The following is a 25854-nucleotide window of genomic DNA, read 5'->3' on the forward strand; positions in this document are numbered from 1 at the left end:
GAAAAAAATTATGACATCTTATACATATTATGGATGCAGGATGTCATAACATGGATATAAAATGTTAAAATTTTTTCAAAAAATGGATATTTTCATGATACAAAATTTTTAAATAAAAAAATCGACCTGCAGATATTAAATGTATGTTTGAAAGTGATGACTATGTGGATCAATCGGACAAGATGATGCACTCTACGACGAATTTTCTACACCACCCACGGTGCACAAAAGATTTCACCACAATTAAAATACTATTTGGCAGTCCCCCAAGATAGGCATCTCTTGTTTCAATCTAGCATGTAGTATCTACAGCAGATCCTGGACCAGGAGCCTAGGTTGATCTCACTTAATAAAAATATAGGATTCAACAAAAAGGGGGCCGATAGAATCTGAAGCAAATTGATAGCAGAAGATAGGTTGATTTAGCACACCCACTCCCATGTATGGCGCACAAAACCCACTCATTGGAGGCATGCTAAGGTGTATATAAAACAGAGTCTTAAATGTTAGAATTTGATGTCTCAAGATTTGGTCCACATTAAGCCCACAACGAGGTCCGCGACGACGAATGAAGTCCAACGAGCCCAAGATCATCTCAAACAGAGTCCGAATGAAGGAGATACGTCTGATTTAAGTTGGCACGAAGTCTGGAGCGACAGAGGACTGACGGCGGCCGACGACGGGCCGACGAAGCGGCGGTCGCACGGCCACGCACGGTAGTGTGCAGCCCAGGCGCGGCAGTGCATGGCCCGGCCGCAGAAGCGCGTCCCAAGCCCGGGCATGAGATCGCGGCCGAGAGCGCAGAGCACGGCCCAAGCCCAGGCGCATACGCACAGGGCGCGGCCCAGGCCCATGCGCAAGCATGCCGATTCAGCGAATATCTCAATCCATGGTGGATCGAGCGGTCTACGGATGGGCGCATGGACCGCGAGATTGTTTCTCCTCGATTTCTCGTGGTCCATCGTAGACTGGGTGCATTTCACTTCCCATTTCTCACGGTCTACGCTCTTTCTTGTGGACCATGTCACGATCGGACGGCTCTGGGAGCTATCGGTCACGATTCGACAGTTCTGGATGGTTTTTGGGGTGCTGTGGGATACTATTGCCTACTGTTTTAAGGTTTTAAGGCTATAAAAAGCCTGATTTGTGAACAGAGAACAGTGTGTGGTCGTTTTGTTCGGCAGAATACTTGAGAACAGAGGCGATGTCGAGAAGAGCAGGAGCAGGGCTTCGGATAATAGACAACGATCGTTTCAGAGGTTTAGAGGATCTTTCTAGAGAGAGCTTTTGTGAGAGAAAATTTTCTGTGAGGGAGAGATTGGGTGTACAAGGGTGAGGGTGTGATCTCCTCTTATATTTTCTCTTTTTTTCATAGTGAAGTTTGTATGTCCCATGGAGGCGAGTCCTTTTTTGGCTGATCTACGTATTTGATTGTTTCTATTTTATTTTTTCTTTCTTCCTGCTGCAACATGCGGTATCAAAAAGATCCTGAGAAGTGGTATCCTGACCAGACATTCACCAACAAGTGATATCAGAGTGAGGCGATATCAGGACGTAGATTGCTGTGGTGGTGAGCAAGACTGAAGATAGAGAAGACAGGATCAATCAAGATGGAGATCACTAAGTTTGATGGAAAAAGCAATTTCTCTTTGTGGCAGGCAAGGGTGAAGGACGTGCTCATCCACCAAGATTTGATCGATGCTTTCTAATGCGAGAAAAAGCCAACCACCATGGAGGTGCAGAATTAGAGACGGCTACAGATGCAGGCGGTGAGTACCATCCGCATGTACCTAGCAGATGAGGTGGTGATCCATGTGCTTAGCAAGACTTTCCTAACAGTGCTGTGGTCGAAGCTCGAAGAGTTATACATGACGAAATCTCTCACCAACACTCTTTTCCTCTGGAGGTAGTTCTACCAACTGCGGATGACTGAGGGACAAAGCGTGCAGGAGCATCTCAACTACTTCCAAAAGAACTTCACCGACCTCTCCAGCATTTGCGAGAATGTTGAGGAGAAGACTAGGACGCTAGTCTTGCTAGCGTCGCTTCCCCCTTCATATGAGTCTTTGATGACTACTCTTCTAGTGGAGAAAAGCACTATCAAAATGGACGAGGTCACCGCGGTGATTCTCCAGAACGAAGTTCTCAGGAGAAAGAACTCAGCTTCGAGCTCAGGTGGCGGCAGCTCAGCTTTGGTGGTTTCTGGAAGAGCAAGAGGCAGTAGATGGAGCGACAAGAGATCACGACGAGGGCAGTCCGAGTCTAGGACGAGGGACTTGAGCAAGATCAGATGTTACCGGTGTGACGAGTTGAGACATCTAGCCAGAGATTGCTCTCAACTCAGAGATCGGATGATGGCTACTGTATCGACAACCAGTAGCGATTCAGAGGGTGATACCTTGGAGATATCTGACAAGGTATCTACTTCTTCCCAACAGTAAATTTTAGATTCTGCATGCACCTATCATCTATGTTGCAGAGAAAAGCAACTTGACTCCCTAAAGAACAATGAAGGCACTGTTTATCTGTCGGATGGATCGAGCTGTGCAATCAAAGGTATCGAAACGATCAGTTAGAAGACACATAATGATGCAATGAGGAGATTGGAGGAGATCCAATACATATCCAATTTCAGATGGAATCTTATCTCACTAAGCAGACTGGATTTGAGAGGCTACAGGACGGTAGTTGGTGGAGGAATTCTAAAGGTGCTACGCGGCGATAAGATTATTCTAGAAGAGAAGAAGAAGACGAGATGACATTACTACCTGACGGGAAGCCCAGTGCGAGGTGAAGCTTTAGAAGCCAGGTGGAGCTCTAGGTAGAGATTGATCGGGCACGAGACGCGAGACTTAAGAGGATGAAAGGCGATATTGCAAAGTGAGATTTCTATTGCCGCAGAATGATACTTCGAGCAGGTCTCAAGTCAGGAGGAGTACAGCATACGACGAAGATGGGATCGAGCGATCTGGCTCGACTCTCATGTCTGTCCATCCATGATCAGCAGACGATTGCCTCAGAGCATGGGGGCAAGAAGATCTAGAAGCTCTTAGAGTCAGGAGGAGGCCAAATGTCGAGTCGAGATGGAGATTTTTAAAATTTGATGCCTTGATATTCGATTCACATTGAATCCACAGCGAGATCCGTAATGACAAACAGAGTCCAACGAGCTCAAGATCGCCTCAAACGGAGTCCGGATGAAGGAAATACGTCCGATTTAAATCTGCACGAAGTCCGAAGCAATGGAGGACCGACGGCTGTCGGTGGAGCAATGGTGGCGCGGCAGCACATCCTAGGCCTGGGTGCGAGATCGCGGCCCAATGTGCAGAGCACGGCCCAGGCCTGGGCGCTCGCGCATGGGGCGCGGCCCAAGCACGCATACGCGCAGGTTCAACGGATATCCCGATCCATAGTGGACCAGGCGATCTATGGACGGGCGCGTGGACCGCGAGACCATTTCCCCTCGATTTCTCATGGTCCACCGTGGACCGAATACGTTTCACTTCCCATTTCTCACAGTCTACACTCTTTTTCATGAACCACGTCACAATCGGATGGCCCTGAGAGCTACCGATCACGATCTGACGGTTCTGGATAATTTTTGGGATACTGTTTTAAGGTTTTAAGGCTATAAAAAGCCTGATCCGTGAACAAAGAACAGTGCATGGTGGTTTCATTCGACAGAATACCTGAGAACAGAGGCGACGAAGAAAGGAGCAGAACTTCTAGACAGCGAACAGCGATCGCTTCAAAAATTCAGGAGATCTTCCTAAAGAGAAAACTTCTGTAAGAGAGATTTCTATGAGCGAGAGATTGAGTGTACAAAGATAGAAGATGTAATCTCCTCTCATATTTTTTTTTTCTTTTCTCATAATGAAATTTGCACGCCCCGTGAAGACGAACCATTTTTTGGCTGATCCACACATTTGATTATTTCTATTTTATTTTTCTTTCTTCCTGCTATAACGCACGGTATCAAAAAGATCCTGAAAGATAGTATCCTAACCAAATATCCACCAATATTAAATTCTACAGCCAATATCCAATTTGCATTAAATACAAAAATTTCATTTATAATATAATAATTATAAGTTACGAGCCATGCTGGTATTTTCAATATAAGACACCACAAATCCAAGTTGCAGATACACCCCCATATACGTTTGGAAAATTATGAATCTGGCCTTCAATTTTCAAAATGTTTTCCCACTAAATGATGCTATCAAAACCATACCTCCACTCCACCATCACATCCTTAAAATCGCATCCATCATGAATGCAAGCTTGTTAACGAATTCTAATTTGACAAATCCTGTCTACACGTTGGAGTGCCATGCACCATATTGCATTCTATAGAATTCATCGCGAAAAGAGCCAAGATCTAATCTAATGGAGGCTGTTTTCCGTGGCCGAGAACTGAGGCCCCATCAAGAAAAAATCAAATCAAATGATAGACTACAAACGCTTCCACCTCTCCACTTGCATTGCTATAACATAGCTGAAAGAGAAGCCTCTCAGTGATCAGAATATCAAGCCAACACAACCAAATGAGGTTATGGAGCTGTAGCAGTTGAGCAATCAATGACCTTTTACAATTCCATCATGCCATCAACTCCCTTATGGAAAACATGCTGCATTGCACGCTAGTCGGAACTCATCTTACTGTTTTGATGCCATGGAAGGCTAATTGGCATTTCAGCCATTAAACGTTACCTGTATGAAAAACAAATCAGTTCAAACAATCTAGAATTAAGACTGCTTAGACTGGTTTCCAAAAACTCCACACTAACACCATCCACACAAATATTAATGAATCACAGTGAGAAGAATGGGCAAAGAGCTTACAAAATCACATCATTCTCCAAATGTCCCTTTAGATAATATTATCCATCTAACATAGCATGTGTTAGAAAATTCAATGATGTTCACAAGTCAGAGACAAGTACCCCGTGACCCTATCCTGATATTCTGACAATTGTAAATAAATCTAACGCAAAAACTTATTGACCAATGTCTAGAGATCTTTTAAATATGCTGCACAAATTAAACTAATATACCTCACAAGTTAAAATCCCCAGGCTGCTAGATGATTGAGGTTCTGTTAAGGCCATAGTATATCCAAAGAGGATATTTCTATGTCCAGAGAAGTTAGTCTCAGTTGTTTTCTTTACTTACCGTCTGCAGGATCAACATGCACAAAGAAACTGGCAGCAACAATTAAATAACATAGAATAAGCATTAGCCCCTTGAAATAGTTTGCAGTACCATCCTGAAATGGGAGGAAAAAACATTTATCAGACAAAGTGACAGAGATAACAAATTTATTTCTACAATACAGCTAGCTCAACTGTTTTGCAAATTTTAAAGTGCAAATATCAAAACTGGCACTTCATGAAATTGATTAACTTGGAGCTCACTATTTTAAGGAGTGGACAATTTGGACCAGAATTAAATATGCGAAAAAAGGGGTAAAAACCACAGTAAGTTCGGTTTATGAGTTTTTAAGACAAGTTAATATATGCAAAATTGTTGAAGGATCCCAATAAAACCACCAACAAATTGGTGGAATAGGGCTTGTTAGCAATAATTATAGACATACTCTTTGCCCTTTGTTTTCTTTTTTCTTCCTGTTCTTTGCCATTTTCCTTCTTATTCCAAACGAAACATCTCAATGTTTCTCTTCCTCTTTTCTTTCATTAGCAATAATTATAGACATACTCTTTGCCCCTTGTTTTCTTTTTTCTTCCTTCTTATTCCAAACGAAACATCTAAATGTTTCTCTTCCTCTTTTCTTTCATTCCAATTATCTCCTGCTTTCAAAATTCTCCACACAACCCCCCCAACCCCGCCCCGGGCTTATCTGCTCTTTTATTCATATCCTTCCTTTTTTTTTTCCTCTTTTTACTTTCGTTTCTCTCTTCATTTTCTTCTCTTTTCTTCTAGATGACTGGAATTGCCATGACAACTGCAAAGAACAGAAAAATAACAGCAGTATGTCAAGCAATCTTAGCATTGCTTAACTTAGTCACATGTCCAACATTAGAACATTCAGAAAACTGTGTAAATTATCAGAAAAGTCCAAACAGTCAACACAAGGATCTTGTCATTGCTTCACCTATTCACATGTCAAGATTAAGACTGCCTACATTAGAGCGGTCAGAAAAGTATACATTAACAGAAAAGTCCAAGCAGTCAACACAAGGCAAGGCATGAATTTGCAATAACTGGACTCATGGATGATAACTAACTCACCATAAATTGAAAATCAGCAAGGATGAAGGAATGGGTACCATGCAAAGGATGTCAATCAACAGGAGAAAGGAAACATTTACCCAGTAACTAGGACAAGCGAGCTGTTATTGCACAGCTTGTGTTCAGCTCCCATGACAATGAAATGAGCAACATGAGCTAGAATTTTGAAATTGAAAAATAAATGAACAGAACAGAAGCTAGATCCAGCTTCCTATATTTGGCTTCATATAGCTTGAAGATATATTACAATTATAAGTAAACAGAAGGGCACGCACATACATGCACTATGTTAACTAATTATTTATAAATTAAAGCATATTATCAGTAAAAAAAGGACATGCACATATATGTAGTATGTTAACTAATTACTTATAAATTAAAATATTTTAATACATTATTAAATATTGATGAGGTCTATTTTGAAGAGGAAAAATTCTCAGTTACAAGATTATGATCCTGCAGATAAAATAATAGCACAAGGCATCAAATGCCCTAAGGTTCCTCCCATCTCCATTTTCCCTTGGGTTTGATGTCTGTTCCTCTCTGACTCGCAAGCAATAAACTCTTTCCCAAGTCCCAGCTTCACACCGCCCAGGATCTCACTGCCAGCCTTCCTCTCCCATGGCCCTCACTGTCTCCCTGCAAATCACCTCCCTTCCCCTACCTGAATCCTCTGCTTTACATCGCTATGCCACTTTCTTCCTCTCTCTACTGGTCCTCTCTAACTAACTACCATGTCGTCAGCCTTCCTCTCCGCCACACTTTCTTCCTCTCTCTACTGGTCTTCTCTAACTAACTACCATGTTGTCAGCTTTCCTCTCCGCCACACCACCACCATCACCTCCCTCACTTGAATCATATGGAGAATAGAGATCCAGGGCCTCTATCTTTTCTAGGTTTCTTCATTCCCAATTTCTGACAAAGACCGAAGCCCTCTCTTCCAGTATTCTAGGTGATGATCTATTCTCTCTCTAAACTCACCAACATCACGTCAACTCTAGCTTATTTCAGGCCTGATCTCTAATTTACTGAACTGACCTTCATCTGGCTTTTTCTAGTTGACTTGAGCTTTAGAAAAGTTCAAGCTTGGCATCCCCAGTTTTCAAGCCAAGCTGAGTCCGGCTTGCTCATGTTCGGCTCATTCACACCCCTACATAAGCATACATCTCTGAATCCTTTCTCAAAACTTTGACATAATCCAATCTGCTTAAACAAAATGACCTTCAACCTAGAATCCATTAAATTACAGAACAATATTGCTTTTTATTGAAAAGAAAAAATTCTCAAAGTTAAATAAATTTCATTAACTAAATGGTAAGTTGCCTAAATGGTAAGTTGCAATCCTCAGAAGGCCTACTATGCTCAGTGCCTGCTCTATCATCCTCAAGAAATAGATTCCCAGTAAACTCCAACAGACTTGGGTAGCAGAAGACGATTCCTCTTTGGGAAAGGAGCATCGCTGGTCAAGCAAAAGCTTTCAGGGAAGATAATTCCAACATATGAGAAAACAAAACAGTTCAATCCAATACAGATGCATGAGATCTACGAAGATGTTGTCTACTCAAAACAAGCAAGATAACACATTTCAACTATGATAGTAAAAAACATTTAAAGCTTAAGCAACAAAATGAATATATATATCTTCCAACAGAAATTTCAGAGTTTCAGAACGGACCTGTAGCATAAATGCCACAACCAGTACAGTTATGAAGAGAACAGCGGTCTCAAATAGTTGAAAATTCAAGTCCATGTGTTTTCCCATTATCCAACCAACAACCACACAGGATGGAATCTGCAATCACCAGCACCATCTAATATTTAAAGACTATGAGACAAATAATTATCATATCTAAACAGCTTATACACATGCCAGTTTCTTCTATTCTTGTAGTAACTGAAGATGCAGCAAAGTTTTATCTCATACTAGCTAAAAATAACAGAGCATCCATGGGAGGTTGCTGCAGCCTGGACATAATGCAGGAGCTTCATGTAAATAGATATACTTAGGATCTAGAATAATCCTATTGACCTTTAATAGTATCTGGATTGAATTAAGATTGAGCTTCTTATTACCAGTCCTTGTAGCTCAGTGAAGTAGCTCTTTTAGAGATTTAACCTCACCAATCATGTCTATATATTGACAAAGTTATACAGCTGTAAACATTTGGGCCAAGATGAGTAACAAGAATGTGTTTAGGTTATTTGGTTAGCTCTAAATGGCCTAAGATCTAATCTACATGAGTTAATGGTCCGAGGTATTATGAGGGTAAATGTTATCTATAAACCTAAATAATTGTAAAGACCTGGCCCAAGACATTTTTTCTTCCTCTTGCACGACATTTAAAGCATTAAAAAAAAAAAAGAAGGAAAGAACTCAACGGAAGAGGACTCCCGATAAAGCCCGTCTTCTCTCTTTAAATCAAAATATGATTGGGACTCCAGGAGCCCTAGATCCCATCTATAAAATCCCCATTCCCTCCCTTAGATCTCCATCTTGAATTGTTTGATGAAATCGCCATGGATTGTTCGGAACATATCGCGTCCTTCTTGGTGCTGCCATTGGAAAAAGATCATCAGAACCTCATCGTGAGGCCTCACCAGAGCCAAGGTAAGGGCTCGATCCTTTCTCTCTCTCTTCCCTATCTTCTCTTGACCCCAGGCCTTGCCGCCGACCACCTGCTTTGTCGGAAAAATCAAGAAAAGAGAACCCCTATTTTTTTCTATTTTGAACGAGCCTTCCTCCATTTTTCGGCCACCGGCGCCGTCATCTATGGTGCCACACCCCAGGATCGTAAACCCCCCACCTACCTACTACCTTTCCCGAAGGTCATGGCCGCCAGTGATCGTCGATGACCGAAGAAACGAAGGAAAAAATGGAGGTCCCCTGTTTTTTCGAAAATTTTATTTTTCTTTTGTTGGCCGGCCACTGGCCGCCGACCGTCTCTTGTTCCGCCACCGTCAGCCGCCTGTTACCGCCACCTCCTCCGATCATCGTCCATCATCAGGAAGCAGACATCCTCCCTCCATTGATTTCGGACGGTTTTCTTCATGCTCGTCCGAAAAAAAAAGGTAGAAGTCTCCCTAATCCTTCTCATCTTCCATAGCCTTAGGTGTTGGGACTCCGGTTGGCTATCACCAGATTTCTTCTCAAAAATTGAAGCTACCGAATTCCCCTATTTTTCCACATCTTATTCTTGATTTTTCCGACATGTTTTTGCCACCGCCAGTCGTCGGATCTGTCACCGGTCATCACTGTGGCCTTCCCCTCCAGTCGCGAGTATCACCGACAGGGAGGAGGGGACAAAGAGTCCCCTGTTCCATGAAGGAAGAAGAGGAAAGGAAGAGGACGTTCAGTCCTCTGTTTTCCCTTGGGAAGGAAGAAAAAAAGAGGAAAAAGGGAAAAAGAAAAGAAAAAGGGAAAGAAAAATAATAATAATAATAATAATAATAAATAACTAAAAAAATGAGAGAGTTTCTCTCTTCTCTCTCCCTTCAGTCTGAACCCTTGCTTTCTCTCTCTAGAATGTTGGACTTTCTCTTTCTATTTTCTCTCTCTAGAATTTTCTCACTCTTCATGATTTTCTCTCTAAAAATCTTATGGATCAATGGTGGGTCCAGATACCTATGTAACCTAGATCGATTGGTTGATCCTAGAAGAGTCCTGTACTTATAATGTTTAGGGATTTTTCTGTAATTTTACTGTCCTTAATCGCACATGATTTTTATTTTTGATTCTGATCATGTAGAGTTGCAATTATTGTATAAAAAGGTATCGAGCAAAATATCTTGATTTCGAATTCATTGATTGAGGAGCTCATCGATTTCTGTATTTAGATCGATCACCGAGAGAGGAAAGAATCTCTATATATAATCACCATTATAAATACTACTTTTATTATTGGATTTGTATCTTTGATTTTATATTGTTGGGTTCGGGGCATGACAGAGTGATATCAGAGCTCAGATTTAAGATCACTAGAGACTGTGACATAAGCGAAATCAAAATTTTAGATTATGATCAACAGAGTATGACAGATAATATCAGAGCTTAAGGTTATGATGACTAAGGATGTGATAGAATGATATTAGAGTTTAGGTTATGACCACTAGGGAAATGACTTTAGTATTTGAGCTTAATGTTATAATTATTCGAGATTGTGACTTTAGTGATATTTGAATTGGAGGTTATGATCATTAGAGACATGATAGACATAGTAGAAAGGATTCAATATTTGGATTTCGAATCAATAGATACTATGATGAAATTTATGCATAAGTGGCATATGATGTCTATAATAGAATTGACAAGTTATATCTTGGATTTCAATTAGTGGGGTTGACTTAGTATGAGAAATGTTGACCTTGGAATGAGGTGGGAGATATTGATATGTTGTGTTAAGTATACTCGATTTTGGAATGCTAAACTTATATGGGTGAAGATCATGATAATTTTTTTGATTTCGATGTTAATTACCTGAGCATTATAAATTTTGAACTTATCAGAAGAAAGTTAATTAAAGTATGGTCTAAGAAGGAATTGTATTATATGAGAGAAAAATATTTTCGAGCATTGAACCTATAAGAGAATTATATATGAAACTCAAATTTAGATTAAAAATAATAATATACTTGAATTTTATTATAAGAATATGAGATATACATCTTGGTGAAATCTTTGGTTATTCAAAAAAAATTATATTTGGATCTGATTTCTTGATCTTTCAAGTTGTGTTGAATTTTAAGTCAGAAGATTGCTTTTCTAAGTGGATCTAAGGTGTTTTGATATTGTTGTTAAATTGAATAAGAAAATTAATTTTGTTAGAGTATGATATACATATTATGATGGAATCTTTAATAATTCATATTACCATCTTTGGATTAGATTCTTTAATTTTTCTTATGATTGTTGAAGATAGTAAAGTATATTAATTATTCAAGTCAAAGTTTAAATTTCTGAGCTAATTTAAGATCTCCTGCTATTGTTAAATTTTGAATGACTTATATAAGCCTTAACATATAAGGGATAAGATTTTGTTTGGATTTATCGATTGATGTTAAGGATTGTGATGAAGGGAGCTCTACAAGATATAACCAAGTTGATTCTACTTACAAAGATGTTGACTTGAGTTTTTCTAGTTTGTTCAAGTTGGAGTTAACTCTTTTGTAAAGAAAGGTTGGTTTGAAAATTGTCTAAATGATTGTAAGATAAATTCAAGATTAACTCCAATTAATTCTAGACATGTTGGATTCTTGAGTGATGAAGCTTATGCAATGATTTCAAACATAAAAAGTGGATCAAGATTTAATTTTGATGTACTATACCCAAGGTAGTAAAGACAAGAAAACTTAAAGTTTTGCTCTAAATTTTATATGAAATTTGAAGGTTGAATCTATTTTTGATTGATCTAACATACAAGGATATTCTTATCATTCAATAAACCTATATAATTTGATAAATTAAGATTAGAGTGCACAGCAAAAGCGTGGTGGTTTAAATTGATTAGAAATACTAATTCTTTGATTCAAAAGATATTATGATGGAATATATTAGTTGCAAATAAGGATTATATTGATAATGAAAGGATGCTGCTAATTTTTGACTTAATTTTATCATAGCTGTGCAATTTTTGCCAGTAGGTTATTTCATTGCAGATAATGCCAAGAAACCCTAGATATCTCAAGTTTATTGTTAATAGCTTGATAGTTCTTTTGTTAGTTCAAACCTAGAATGTCTTGACACAGATCTCATTTTTTGAAATTTAACATTGTTACTCGAACTGACATAGAAGGTTAAGATTTTCTTAAGATGAAAGTCCACCTGTTAAATTTGTTGGAAGGTCAAAAGAAAAAAGAAATCGATGATTGTAAAGAGTGCCCAATGTTCGGCCTTTCTTTATTTTCTATCCTAGGTACTCTTAGACAATTATGAACATTGAGTGGAATGTATTGGATAAATAACTACAGTATTTTAATACAAGTTCAAAATATTACTGTTCTTTGAAAAAATTGAGAAAACAATATAGAAGGAATGAATCTGAGATTTCATATAATTTTGTTATATCAGGATCATGAGAAATAGATAATATATAAGGTATTATTGGAAGCTTGAGAATGACATAAAGAATGTATACTTTTGAAGTATGTACCTCAAACAACATAACTTAATTTCGAGGACGAAATTATTTTAAGGGGGAAAGAATGTAAAGACCTGGCCCAAGATATTTTTTCTTCCTCTTGCACGACCTTTAAAGCATTAAAAAAAAAAAGAAAGAACTCAACGGAAGAGGACTCCCGATAGAGCCCGTCTTCCCTCTTTAAAATAAAATAGGATTGGGACTCCTGGAGCCCTGGATCCCATCTATAAAATCCCCATTCCCTCCCTTAGATCTCCATCTTGAATTGTTTGATGAAATCGCCATGGATTGTTCGAAACATCTCGCGTCCTTCTTGGTGCTGCCATTAGAAAAAGATCATCGGAACCTCATCGTGAGGCCTCACCGGAGCCAAGATAAGGGCTTGATCCTTCCATCTCTTCCCTATCTTCTTTTGGCCCCAGGCCTTGCCATCGACCACCTGCTTTGCCGAAAAAATCAAGAAAAGAGAACCCTGTTTTTCTCTGTTTTGAACGAACCTTCCTCCTCCATGTTCCTGCCACCGGCACCACCATCTATGGTGCCACACCTCTGGATCGTGAACCCCCCACCTATCTGCTACCTTTTTCGAAGGTCATGGGCCCCAGTGATCGCCGATGACCGAAGAAACGAAGGAAAAAATGGAGGTCCCCTGTTTTTTCGAAAATTTTATTTTTCTTTTGTTGGCCGGCCACTGGCCGCCGGCCGTCCCTTGTTCTGCTACTGTCGGCCACCTATTACTGCCACCTCCTCCAATCATCGTCCATCATCGGGAAGCAGCCGTCCTCCATTGATTTCGGACGGTTTTCTTCGTGCTCGTCGAAAAAAAAGGTAGAAGTCTCCCTAATCCTTCTCCTCATCTTCCATAGCCTTAGGTGTTGGGATTTTGATTGGCTATCGCCGAATTTCTTCTCAAAAATTGAAGCTACCAAATTCTCCTATTTTTCCACATCTTATTCTTGATTTTTCCGGTGCGTTTTTGCCACCGCCAGTCGCCGGTCACCACTGTGGCCTTCCCCTCCAGTCGCAAGCATCGCCGACAAGGAGGGGACAAAGAGTCCCCTGTTCCGTGAAGGAAGAAGAGGAAAAAAAGAGGACGTGCGGTCCTCTGTTTTCCCTTGGGAAGGAAAAAAAAGAGAAAAAAGGGAAAAAGAAAAGAAAAAGGGAAAGAAAAGAAAATAATAATAATAATAATAATAATAAATAAGTAAAAAAGAGAGTTTCTCTCTCTTCTCTCTCTCCCTTCAATCGAAACCCTTGCTTTCTCTCTCTAGAATGTAGGACTTTCTATCTCTATTTTCTCTCCCTAAAATTTTCTCTCTTCATGATTTTCTTTTTCTAAAAATCTTATGGATCGGTGGAGGGTCCAGATACCTACGTAACCCAGATCAATTGGTTGATCCTAGGAGAGTCCTATACTTATAATGTTTAAGGATTTTTCCATAATTTTTCTATCCTTAATCACACATGATTTTTATGTTTAATCCTGATCATGTAGAGTTGCAATTATTGTACAAAAAGATATCGAGCAAAATATCTTGATTTCAGGTTCATTGATTGAAGAGCTCATCGATTTCTATATTTAGATCGATCACCGATAGATGTAAGAATCTCTATACATGATCACCATTATATATACTACTTTTATTGTTGGATTTGTATCTTTGATTTTATATTGTTAGGTTTGGGACGTGACAATAATGCCAAACACGACTATGCATGGTCAAGCACATTATTGATTACATGATGAAGATTAATTATTTAAAAAAAATTACTATATTTTTAATAATGTAACCTCGATTATCTTAGTCGACTCCAACATCAATACATAATCAGCAAATAGCCAGATATATGGTCCCCTTCTTAACCAACAGATATTTTTGCAATTGATAATATTAGTGCTTTCACTCCACTCCCAACTACCACAAGATATTTCTCAAATTCATCAATGAGAAGCAGCCTGAGTATGAACACCTTGTGTTTCCTATCCACCCTTGTACTTGATCAGCAACTTTCCTATCCCTACCTCTCATTTCATTGAAGCAAATTTAGCTTCTTCTTAGGTGTAGATAAAATGATTGACAGAATGAGAGAGGTGGATTGACGATGAAGCTCCCCATTTAGTGGTTTAAGTTCTTAGTCATTTTAAGCATATTAGGCCATAGTCACCGATTATTCGCTCAACAACTAAGACATACCAAAACCTAAATTATCCCTACCTCTCATTTCATTAGTTATTTTAAGCATATTAGAGAAAAGTCCCCTCCCTGTATTTATTTCCTGGCTGATCAGAAAGCCTAAAAAGTTAATTGATGATAAGAAGATGTAATTGAATGATATAAATCATTTTGTCCAGGGAAAGTTCCCGGGCCATTCACTGCTTATAGACTAAGAAGAACTTATTCTAATACCAGCAGCATAATTTAAACCTGTAAAAATGTTCAGAGCATTACCACAAACATTGATATCTGGGTAGATGATCCAATTGCAACCCCCAGCGTTATGTCCTACAGTGAAAATAGAATGAGGTAGATAGAGAAAACTAATATGCAACGACTTCAGTTGGATGAATATGCTTTTCAAAACACTTACCAGTTTATCCTTAACAGCAAACATAATTGCACTTGCATGCTCAGCAGCATTGCCAACAATAGGAAGCAAAACAACACTAATAAAAGCCATTGGCAAGTTCAACGAGGTGGATGCTCCCTGAAATAGAACCAGACAAGACAGACAGTTATTCATAGAGTTATCATCATACTACAATCCTTAATCAAAAGGGTAACCTTCAAGAACTCTTCCGCATTTCTGGATGACAGATGTGTTGTAGATAGCAGCATTTTCAAAAAATAGTCTTTCTAAGAATCAATAATGATATGCAAAAGCATATTGGAATACGTTGTCCGCCATACAGAAATAAAGATACACAATTTGACATTTTCCCAAAAAGAGACAATATAGTTTTTGGAAAAGGTTGGATTTCTGATGGCTGAACTTATTTAGAAGCAATGCAGTATCTTCAGTACTAAATCCCAAGAAAGGTTTTAAAATGCAAATTAAAAAAACCTGAGAGTGACAGTTGAATTGACAATTGACACATTATTTAAAAATTAAAAAAAAAAAAAAAAAAACTCAGCTGTGACAAGATGCTTGGATAAGGCAATTAAGCAACCTCATGTCAGCTGCATCCAGCATATTTTCCAGTATTCGAATATAAAGTGTACTGGACATTTCAGGTTCAGAGGCAAAAGACAACCGATAAGACTCGGCCATGAAAATCTAGACCACCACATACAAACACCTAAAACTTAGGTTTTAATGAAAATTAACTCCCGCATACATGCACCAATGTCAACACCAAGGTTTTACATCCCAGCGGGATGGGGGTGTCCCGGCCGTCCCAGTCCATTCCTGTGAGAAAACGGGACCAGGACGGGATCGGGACTTCAAAACCCATCCATGCAAGAAAAGAAGAAGAAAGAGAAAAGAAAGAGGAAAATGAAAAAGAGAAAGAGTGAAAGGAAAGAAGAAGAATAACAAAAGAAAGAAAGAAGGGAAGAAGAAAAGAAAAAAAAGGAAAGAAGGAAGAAAGGAAAGAAAAGGAAGAAGAAAAAGAAAAAAAAAAGGAAGAAAGAAAGGGATAAGAAAAAGAAAGAAAAAAAAAAGGAAAGAAAAGAAGGTAAAAGAAAAAAAAAAGAACGAAAGAAAAAAAGAACGAAAACAAGAAAAAAAAAAAGAGAAAGAAATAGAGGATATCTACCAGGATGCATGACCGGGATGGCTGTTGGATGGTGTGGGACAAGGGGGCATCCCATCCTATAGAGATATCAGGATACCTCCATGCCACGGGATTTAAAATCTTGGTCAACACCACTATTGCTAATCCCAACCTCAAATGGGAAAAATTAAAGGTTGACATAAGTTGACAGCAAGCTATAAAACATGTCAAACTATGATGAGATGGATCCAAATTTGAAATGTGTGAATGTTAGGGTGTCCCACATAACATCAGAGATGGCCCTAAATAGGAGTCATTGGCAATGATGATTCATAAAGCTGTCAATAAATAGTTGAGATACTGGTTGATGGTTTTGCTTACAGTATACATGAAATGATGTCGCATCCAGCATGACCCTAGAGTTTCTTAACAACATAATAAATGCAAGGTTTTCGCACCATAAAAGCCTGGACAGCATACTGAAAGAACTAGAAGGCTCTAACCATGGTCAAAGGCATTTGTTGGTAGGAATAAGTGGCAAAACAAGATTTTTAGATCCCTTGTTAAAAGCTCTGTTATTTAACTCTGTAGTTTATAGCTGAAAGTATGACAAAGGAAGAACAAGTGTTAATCAGAAGCCTGCAACTATATAGCTTGAGAATCTCGCTTTTACATGGAGAAAATCTGAAGTAATAATTAAACAAAAACCTTATAGAAATAAAACAGTAGAGAGAATACAAGCGAGGATCAAAGCATTGTAAGTCATGTCCTTGTCAGTTCTGGGTTGGCAACGTACAACATTGTGCCAACAATGATGTGTTAAAATGGAACAGCATGAGCCAAATCCAAAAGTTACACCCACAGACAGTAAGATACATTAAAAGAATCCCTTTTCTTTCCTCATAAAGTAGGACACTGTAGTTGTTAATATTGTGCAAGACACATGTTTTTGATAAATGAAACAAGAAGTTGAACTCATATCAGAAGCTATTTGAGTCAAATTAATCATACATGTTTTTAAGAACAACCTAAATGCACAAAGTGCTGTGTTTCAAAAATATTAGACCCTGGACAAATACATGTTTCCTACAAATATGATCCCAATGATCCAAAAGAAACATGATGTTTAAAATTGTAATCAACTGAAAATATAATTTGAATAATCAATATTTTACATGAAAGTATAACATATTTAGGGCCCGTTCTTTTGCAGGTAAAAGATTTTCCTGAGAATCCATACTTTCCTAAGTAAATATTTTTCAGACAATATTTACATAGGAAAATAATTTACCTATATTCTTTTACACATAGGAAAGTGGCTTCGGAATTTGTTACCCAAGTTCTTTTACATTACTATTTTTCTGGATAAGTTGGTAAAATTTATCCATATTTCTCATGATATCCCTTATACTTTTAGATTTGACTAAGTTATTAAGCATTGAATGATGGAGACATTGGAAATGAGGATGGGCATTTTAGGTACAACATTAAATATCTACTTTACTGACTGATGAAAAAATGATTTAGCCACCCCATAGATGGATAAAGATTTTTTCCATTTTATGGGTAAATGTTGCCCATGGTAAAGTAACTTACCTATCTTGAAAAGTATGAGAACATGGGTAAATTGGTCAATGAAAAAATTAACCAACTTTCCTAAGGTATTTACCCACAAAAGAACAACCCCTTAAGGGATGTCAAAACTAGCTATCAAATGACAATATCAAAAATTGAATCCAATTAGGTTATTTTTGGACTTATTAGATTTGGATCGAAAATTTGGGAAATGCCTTTCTTTGCCAAATTTCTTCTATTCATTGTTATTCAAGCATAGATGCATAAGTTTAACTTGAACCAGAATATATAGTTTCAGTATTATAAAAGAAAAACCTAGCACTAGCATGTTAGGGTATAAAAAATGAAATTGCATGTGCCGCTATAGGACAGGCTTGGTTCACTCTCTGCCAGCACTTCTTTGAGTTCGTCTTCATTTCCAACCAACGACGTGGTCTGATCTCTGTTTTGGTTCTTTTACTTTTATTCCTTGTGCTTGTTTTGTTCTACTGCTTGACCCTCTCTATTTCCTGAAACCTCCTCTGTTTCAGGGGGACAAGCCTTGTAAAGGTTCTTCTTTGATTTAATAATACTGGGGAAAAAAGCATTTGCTTCCTCCCATTTCACCTCAAAAAAGAAATTTTTTTTAAAAAAAAATCGTCTTTGAATATTTGATTGGCCCTTGACTACATATTTCTCAACTTTGATATCACAAATGCAATTCTTTTAGCTCGCAAAGTACCAAAATAGCTCTGGTAAAGTACCAAAATAGCTCTGGTAAAGGACTGGGAACCTACATATATAAAGTAGGCAATAATAATGCAGCCCTAGGTTATAGGCCTCTCCAATGAGGGTTTATGAGCTTTTGTAGGTCTAGATTGGTTTAAAGAATAGAGAAGGCCGCTGTTCAACAAACATTGTGCAGAAAATTGCAAATTTGTAGTGGAATCAACAAACTTGGAGTGGGCTTATGATCGCATGAGTTGGTGATTCCTATAATAGGCCCCAGAGGGGTTTGGGTTCCACCCCCATTGGATCGGTTGGATCATGGCATACATCTGTAGTCCTATCGTTGCTACCTAATCAACAGGATGCTCTCGGACTTCTTCCATTCCACGATCAGCCGCAGTCCCTTATTCCTGTATCTATTCATTCTTCATGTTGATGCCCTCTGCGAGCCCTACGTGCTGCGTTCCAGAGGCCGGATCTGGAACCCTACCTGGCGGATCTGGAACCCTACCTTCCAGCTCCAGGGGGCCAAGCCAATCTTGCACTTGGCTTTTGCAGATGACTGCTTGTTGGTAGGCCGAGCCTCTATCCAGAATGTAATTAGCTTCAAGAGAGTTATGGAGTACTGCTCAGCATCGAATCAGATAGTGAACTTCTCAAGTCCACAGTGCATTTTAGTCCAAGGACACCCGTCCACACATGATCAGGGACATTCTCGGCGTCTCGAAGCATAACGGGCCACTGCGCTACCTAGGGGTTCTCATGTCTGGTCGCAGGCTCGGAAGGTCCAAGTGTGTGGAGGTAAAGCGGTCAATCTGGGAGCGGCTTGAGGGATGGCAAGTCGGAACTCTCTCGATGATGGGCAGAGTCACCCTAGTAAGGTCAGTTTTTAATTCCATATCCGTCTATCTCCTCTCAAATACAATACTGCCCAAGATCCTGATGGTGAAGCTCGAGCAGCACTTCCAAAGACTTATGTGGGGATCGTCTTTCGGAGGCGACGGTGTGTACCTTTTGGCTTCGGACATCATATAGAGATCTAGGGATACAGTCCCTGGTTGCTAGACAAGAGGTCCTGATTGCCAGGCATGCGGCCCGATTTCTTCTGGATCCCGATTGTTGGAGCAGGGTGATGAGAGCCAGGTATGGATCCTAGATGGCTGGTGAGGTGCTTCATGTGTCTCGGAGTTGTTCTTTCCTATGGAGAGATTTGTGAGCAGGCTTTCGAGGTTATCATCCAAACGAGATGGCAGGTGGGGGATGGCCAATCCGTGAACATCCTATTGGATCTGTGGATTGCTGATCTGCCATTAAGGCAATGGCCAACCTTTATCAGCATGAAAGTTAAGGACTCGATGAGGATCTACAATGTACTTATTCAAGATGGCAGAGGCTGGGATGCGGGGATAGTTGCCTAGTTGTTTGGTGAGCACTTGGCAGAGCATGTACATTCTCTAGCAATCCCGACCCATAGCACATAAGATGTTAAAGTCTGAAGATCCTCTTGCATTCTGAGGTCGGTATCGGAGGGAGCCTACTAGGCACCTGGATATTAGGTGGATCTAAAGGACCAAAATGTATTCGAAGGTGAGTCTTTTCATCTAGAAAGTCGCCTGGAGGCGGCTTAGGACCAGGTCAGTCTTGAGAGAAAAAGGCATGGATCTCCAACCCGTTTGTCCAATTTGTGGCATGGACGATGAGACTATTGAGCATGTGCTATTTCTATGTGCAAGAGCTTCACAAGTGTGGCACCTAGCGAGCATGCATAACCTTGCCTACCACACTCGGGCTCCAGTCTAGGTATTACTGGATCTGTTGAGGTGGTGTGCTGAGGCAGCTGTGTTGTGGATAGTCGATATTAAAGCAGCTTACATTGCTCATCATATCTAGCTGTCCAAGAACAGCCCAGTGTTTGAGGCGAAGAGGTGTCCGACAAGATTCATACTGAAAAGAGCTCTGCCCTTGGTAGCTAGGTGATTGATGTGACTTTGAGACCATCCAAGATCTGGGACCAAAGATCGCCGAACCATGCCGAACCAGATGGTTCCAGGCATTCCGAGCCATCCTAGCGGCAAATCGGGATGATTCAGTCGAGAAAAATGGCACATCGAAGGAGGGCGAAGGAAAGAGAGGAAGAGAGAAAGGAAAGGAAGAAAGGAGATGATGCCATCGGAGGCTAGTGGTGGCCCACTGAGGCCGTCGGAGGGCCAAGGAGGCCTTCGTAGCTCGACATCGTCCGATAGGACATTTAATCGAGCAAGAGAGAGAGAAAGGAGAAGCCACTGTGCCAAAGCGAGGTGCAACCAACCAAGAGATTGCCGAAGGGAGCCAGGTGGCCACTGTGGCCGCCAGACCGCAGAAAACATACGAGCGGAGCCACGATCTAGAATACGGACAACCGCCCTGCTCACTCATCGGCTTTTTAAAAAAAGAAGATGAATGTTTCACTTAAGTGAAGCCGGTGACCCATTATCGGCTTCATAGTTTGAATTTTTTTTTTTTAAACCCAAAAACAATGAAGCCGACAATGGATTTGCCGGCTTCACTTAAGTGAAACCGATAGATGCATTGCCAACTTTATTATAATTGGAGTTTTTTAAAAAAAATCATGAAACAAGATGATTGCCTCTGTTTCACGCTCGTGGTGCCGAAGGCCATGATTGCGTTGTCCGACAACCCTCCGGCGGCTTCCCGTCCCTCCTTTTCTTTTCCTCCCCTCCTCTCTTTCTCTCTTTTCCTCCTCTCAGTTCCCTTCTCCTCTATGTCGATTCGCGTCGATTTGATCCGATAAGGATCTGTACCGTCAGCTGGCCAGCACAGATTCCAATACTGAGTCCGCCAACCTTGCCTGGGACTCCCATCTTGCTCATGTAGCGATCCGTCTCAAAGTCAATTTTGACACCAGTGTTAGGGGCAGAAGTGGAGGCATTAGTTTTATGATCCGTGACCCTACATCCAGATTGATAGCGGTTGGAGAAACATATCTCTATGAGCCCTTAGTACTTGCGACGGAGCTTTGGGTTGCAAGGGCCGGGATCACTTACACTCGTCAGATCCTTCGGGCCAATCGTCTGATCACTGAGGGTGACTCGGCCATGGTTGTGACTTGGATCCGAGAGTGTGTGCAAGATGATGCTACCCACCCCCTCCTGCGAGACAGTGACCCCACTGATCGGCTGTGCGGACCTCAGTATCAGGCATATCTTCCGAAAAGCGAACTCAACAACCAACTAGGTGCCTGCATTTGTCACGGAGCACTATGGGCCGTTACTTTGGACTGATATGGGCGAAATTTCGAGACCTCTCAAGGATATTTTGTTTTCTGATCTTTCTAGATGTATTCACAAAAGAAGTGCATGAATGATCCATTCTAACAAAAACAAAAAAAACCAACCTGTGGCTACAGTGGCTTTATATTAGGTTTATAATTTAGAAAGGGATATATTAGGTTCATACTTTACAACGGGTTTGGAGCGGAAAAATAGCATTTCAAGATTCCAGCACAAAGAATATAAAGATTTTCATCAGAAATGACAATCAGATCAAATATGGCCTCTAGCATGTGCACAAAAACAAATAAAATATTTACTAATAGTTCCATTACTTATCATGCAAATTAGTTGTTACAGCAAGCACAAAAATAGGATACACACAGATTCGTACAATCACACAGAATAGAGAAGAGAAGAAAAACAGATACAGGATTTACATGGTTCAGCTGAAAAGCCTACGTCCACGGACAAGACACGAGAGAAAAATTTCACTATAATGAAAAAAGAGATACAATCACTCAGAACTCTCCAAACCCTAGCCGCAATTTGATTTTCCAAAAAATTCCATTCAGGTCGCAACGCGGGCTTTTCGAATCGGGTCATAGTTCGAGCCCATAAAAAATATCCAAAATTCAAGCCACATTAACATCAGTCATAAACAGCAAAGAAAAAAAAAAGTTCCAACAGGTTTATCATGCAAATCAGTCATGAACAGCAAAAACAAAGAAGGTTTCCAATAGGTAATAAAATATACATGAAAAAAAGGAATGAGAAGAGGAAAAGAAGCATGTGCATGTGTCTTTGTGTGTCTCTGTGTGTGTGTGTGTGAGAGAGAGAGAGAGAGAACCCAAAACCTACAAATATTCCAAAAAATCTAAAAATACAAGGCATATGGCTCCCCTTTTATAGACCCTAAGCCCCTCTTCAAGAAAATCACCAAAAGAATTCCTGATATGTATGATTCATTTCAACATACAATTCAACAGTTAGGTTGATATATACAAAAATCTCCACTCTCCAATTTATGTTTCAATATCAGAACTCCAAAGAGATATGCTAAAACCTAAAAATAGAGATTAATGGCACAAATAAGCAACAGATAGATGGGAAAAAAATAATTGAACAATTTATTACCTCTATGGCATTAACAAGGTATTCAGAAAGAACAGAAATCCAAATGGTCAAAACAGCAAGCCATGAGATTGCTTCCCATTGGCCTAACTCTGGAACTTCCACTGCATCAGAATCATCCTTGTTCCGCCCCTCTTCCTATCATACCCAGTAATTATTGAAAATGTACAAAAATTATATATACAAACAACAATATCAAGACTAACAAAGAAGCATGCATGGATAAGCATGAAGTTAGCTATATCACATGATCCAACACTGAAAAATAAAATTTCATAATGCTGCTCTGGACTGGTCTTCCATGAAAACAGTTTCACTAGAAAACATGATATCACAAATTGTCTATCTGATAAGAAAACATAAAGTACCTAAAATGAAAGAGGTTTTTAAAGAAATTGGAGTCAAGTCTAGTCCTTAAAGGGAAATCTAGCAATCAGAATACAGAATAAGCTCCGGAATGGTGTGAGAGAGGGAAGCAAGGAAGACTCCTTTTCTTAGAATCTTTAACAGTGATTCGTGCATCAACGGGAAAAAAAACATTGCATGCAAAAGGATATGAAATTACTACATTATTAAGGAAATGTTTTACTCAGTGACTTAAATGAAGATTAGTAAAGACCCAGTTCTAAACTAGAAATGTGAAAATGTGTTTCTATAGAAAAATGAAATATAGCAGTTCTAAAAACAGTAGTCCTGATACACTCGAACTCTATAATGAACACCAATAATAACAATTAAAGATGATACTCAAAAGAACATTACAACTTCAGAACTCTCATGAAGCGACTGCTAGCAATAATCATAACTAAAAATCCCAATCTCTATCATTTGGGTTCGGCATTTTGACATTCTCGATAATCATATTAAGTAAAAAATCTGATGTAACACAAAAATATTAAGAAAGAAAGATAACTGGCTCTCCACAAAATGTAGAATTGTTTATACAGATGATAGAACCAAAGTCAACTTTGGACATACCTGGACATGCTTAAGTCTGCATGAATCTTTTTTTTTTTTTTTTTTTAATTTCTCTGCTCTCTCTTGCCAATAAACTTACAAAGCATAGCAATTGATAGATCACTGGTGACCTATGATTAACAACCAAGAAGAATGTTGTGCCTAGAGAAATGTACGCAGAATCCTATAAGGAGCACCAATTGGTTTTGTGATTTATTTAGAAAATATATTAATATTTACATGGTCAGCTAACTAAAGGTTTCACAAATAGTTCTTGGGTCATCATTTTACAATAACTATTCAGTTAGAGCGATAAATCTCTTCTCATTGAACGACTGTATTAACAGGAAGGAAAATAGTGTTGCATGCATTGTGTAAATAATTATCCAAAAATGATCATCATCAATGACTTGTCCTACCAAACAGGAAGAAATTATGGTGCATCACTGTAGGCAGAGAAGGCTCCAGCAATGGAAATGGAAAATTTTCTATGACCAGCTGTCTATCTACTGTCAACTTGTAAAGAATTCCACATAGGTAGTTTTGGTTAGGAGAACGGCGAATTAGGGAACCTACAAGAACAGCTTACATGTATGAGGATATAGCTTATCAATTAAACAGTTCAAGCAAATGAGCAAGGTAGCAATCCTCCAAGTTATTCCATGCTTGGAAAAAGAATCTAAACAAAGAGGGAACTAGGCAAGAACTGGCTTATTGTCCAGCAGTCATGCCCAAACAAAGGCTGCAGATGTGTGTCAGCAGAGAGCATGCCACTTCAAAGGGGTTCTCATTAACTTTTTATGTTATTAATTCAATTTGGTATAGACAGGTCAGTATGAAACTTCCACCAGCCCAAGATTAGCTGAAGTATGCTTGCTTCACATTGGTGGAAAAAAGACTATCTAGTTCATAAGCAGAGCCCAAAAAAACTGACTAGAAACTATGGCCTAGAATATCAGGCCAAACACATGTAGTGGTGTCATAACAATGTGTTTTCAATAAAATTTATCCAAAATCTGGAACTATTAAGGTAATGTTAAATTTTTATTGGGTGAAAGAAAATAATTCTACATTAGCATGCATTCTATGATAACTCCATAATTAACTTGAATATCTGTACATGTTAATAATGAGTAGTCAATGTTTTCACATGTTCATCTCATGTAAGATACATATTTTTATTCCTGTGCTAATCCTAAAACCACATCAGCTGGCAGCATGGATCAAACCAAAATAGGCTTTTATTTTCAAAGGATCAAAGAGAAACTTTAAGCTGACCCAGGAACAGTAGTGGTCACCAGTGGGTCTGTCCAGTTATTCTGATAAAAATGGTAATTTAATTCAAACCTTCCAAGTTTGAATAGCTTACTTCATCAATTGGATTGTAAAGATTGTGGCAGCTCTTCAGTTGAAAAACAAGGTAGCTAGCATAAGCTACAAGCATCACACAACTGCTAAACCTTGAAAGAAAAACTTCTGACTTTCCATATTGCACCTCTGAGTGTGTAAAGTGAAGAACAGCTGGAAATGTTAGACCCATGACGGCCATCAGCAGCAATCCTGAATTGACGACTGCAGCTGCCTGTTGTAGATGAATACTGCCTTTTAATTGTATTTACATATCAGACATCAAACAAAAAAAACCTGTTTTACGAATCGAACCAACACTGCATTCGTTGTTTAAAATCTTTACCTTGTTGAAGACTTGATCTTTCTTGGAATGAATGATCCCGCCAGTGAAGAAAGCACAACCAAGAACTAAAAGAATATTTGATAATATAGAGCCTAGCAATGATTGCTGGACTACACGAATCATTCCCTTTTTCAATGCATAAATCGCTATTATCATCTCTGTTGCATTTCCAAATGTAGCATTTAGAAGGCCCCCAACTGCAATTGCCATAATGTATATACATCACTGACATGCAACTGAAATCTGGCTGCAGGTAGAATACCCCTTCAAACTGCATGAATGCCACTTCAAACTGTATGAACCATTTAAGGAGGAGAAAATCCAAGGTGTACCTGTGGGTCCAGTGTAGAATGCAAGCTGTCTGCACCATTAGAATGGTGGATTGTCAATTGGCAAATTGATGAAATAATAATAGAC

At 39.2% G+C, this 25854-nt stretch overlaps 1 protein-coding gene across 3 annotated transcripts in view; it reads right to left on the reverse strand.

Annotated features, from left to right (window-relative positions):
* Positions 1-4052: 4052 nt before the first annotated feature.
* Positions 4053-25854, reverse strand: part of LOC105041957 (vacuolar cation/proton exchanger 3) — a 28945-nt gene continuing 7143 nt past the window's right edge. Inside the window, exons 4-13 of one of the 3 annotated variants that reach the window (XR_831448.4) lie at positions 25770-25798; positions 25438-25634; positions 25114-25326; positions 22791-22925; positions 14976-15092; positions 14837-14890; positions 7928-8044; positions 5176-5269; positions 4587-4713; positions 4053-4498 (exon numbers count right to left, since the gene is read on the reverse strand). Coding sequence is in view for 2 of the 3 variants with exons in the window: in XM_073254022.1 (XP_073110123.1) it covers positions 4703-4713; positions 5176-5269; positions 7928-8044; positions 14837-14890; positions 14976-15092; positions 22791-22925; positions 25114-25346; positions 25438-25684; positions 25770-25798 (1037 nt within the window). In the remaining variant the exon portion in view is untranslated. Of the gene's footprint in view, positions 4714-5175; positions 5270-7927; positions 8045-14836; positions 14891-14975; positions 15093-22790; positions 22926-25113; positions 25347-25437; positions 25685-25769; positions 25799-25854 lie in introns of all 3 variants that reach the window. The other 2 variants (XM_010919033.2, XM_073254022.1) reach the window with 2 other exon arrangements.

Source organism: Elaeis guineensis, chromosome 3 (genome assembly GCF_000442705.2).
Source record: "Elaeis guineensis isolate ETL-2024a chromosome 3, EG11, whole genome shotgun sequence".
Lineage (NCBI taxonomy): Eukaryota > Viridiplantae > Streptophyta > Magnoliopsida > Arecales > Arecaceae > Elaeis > Elaeis guineensis.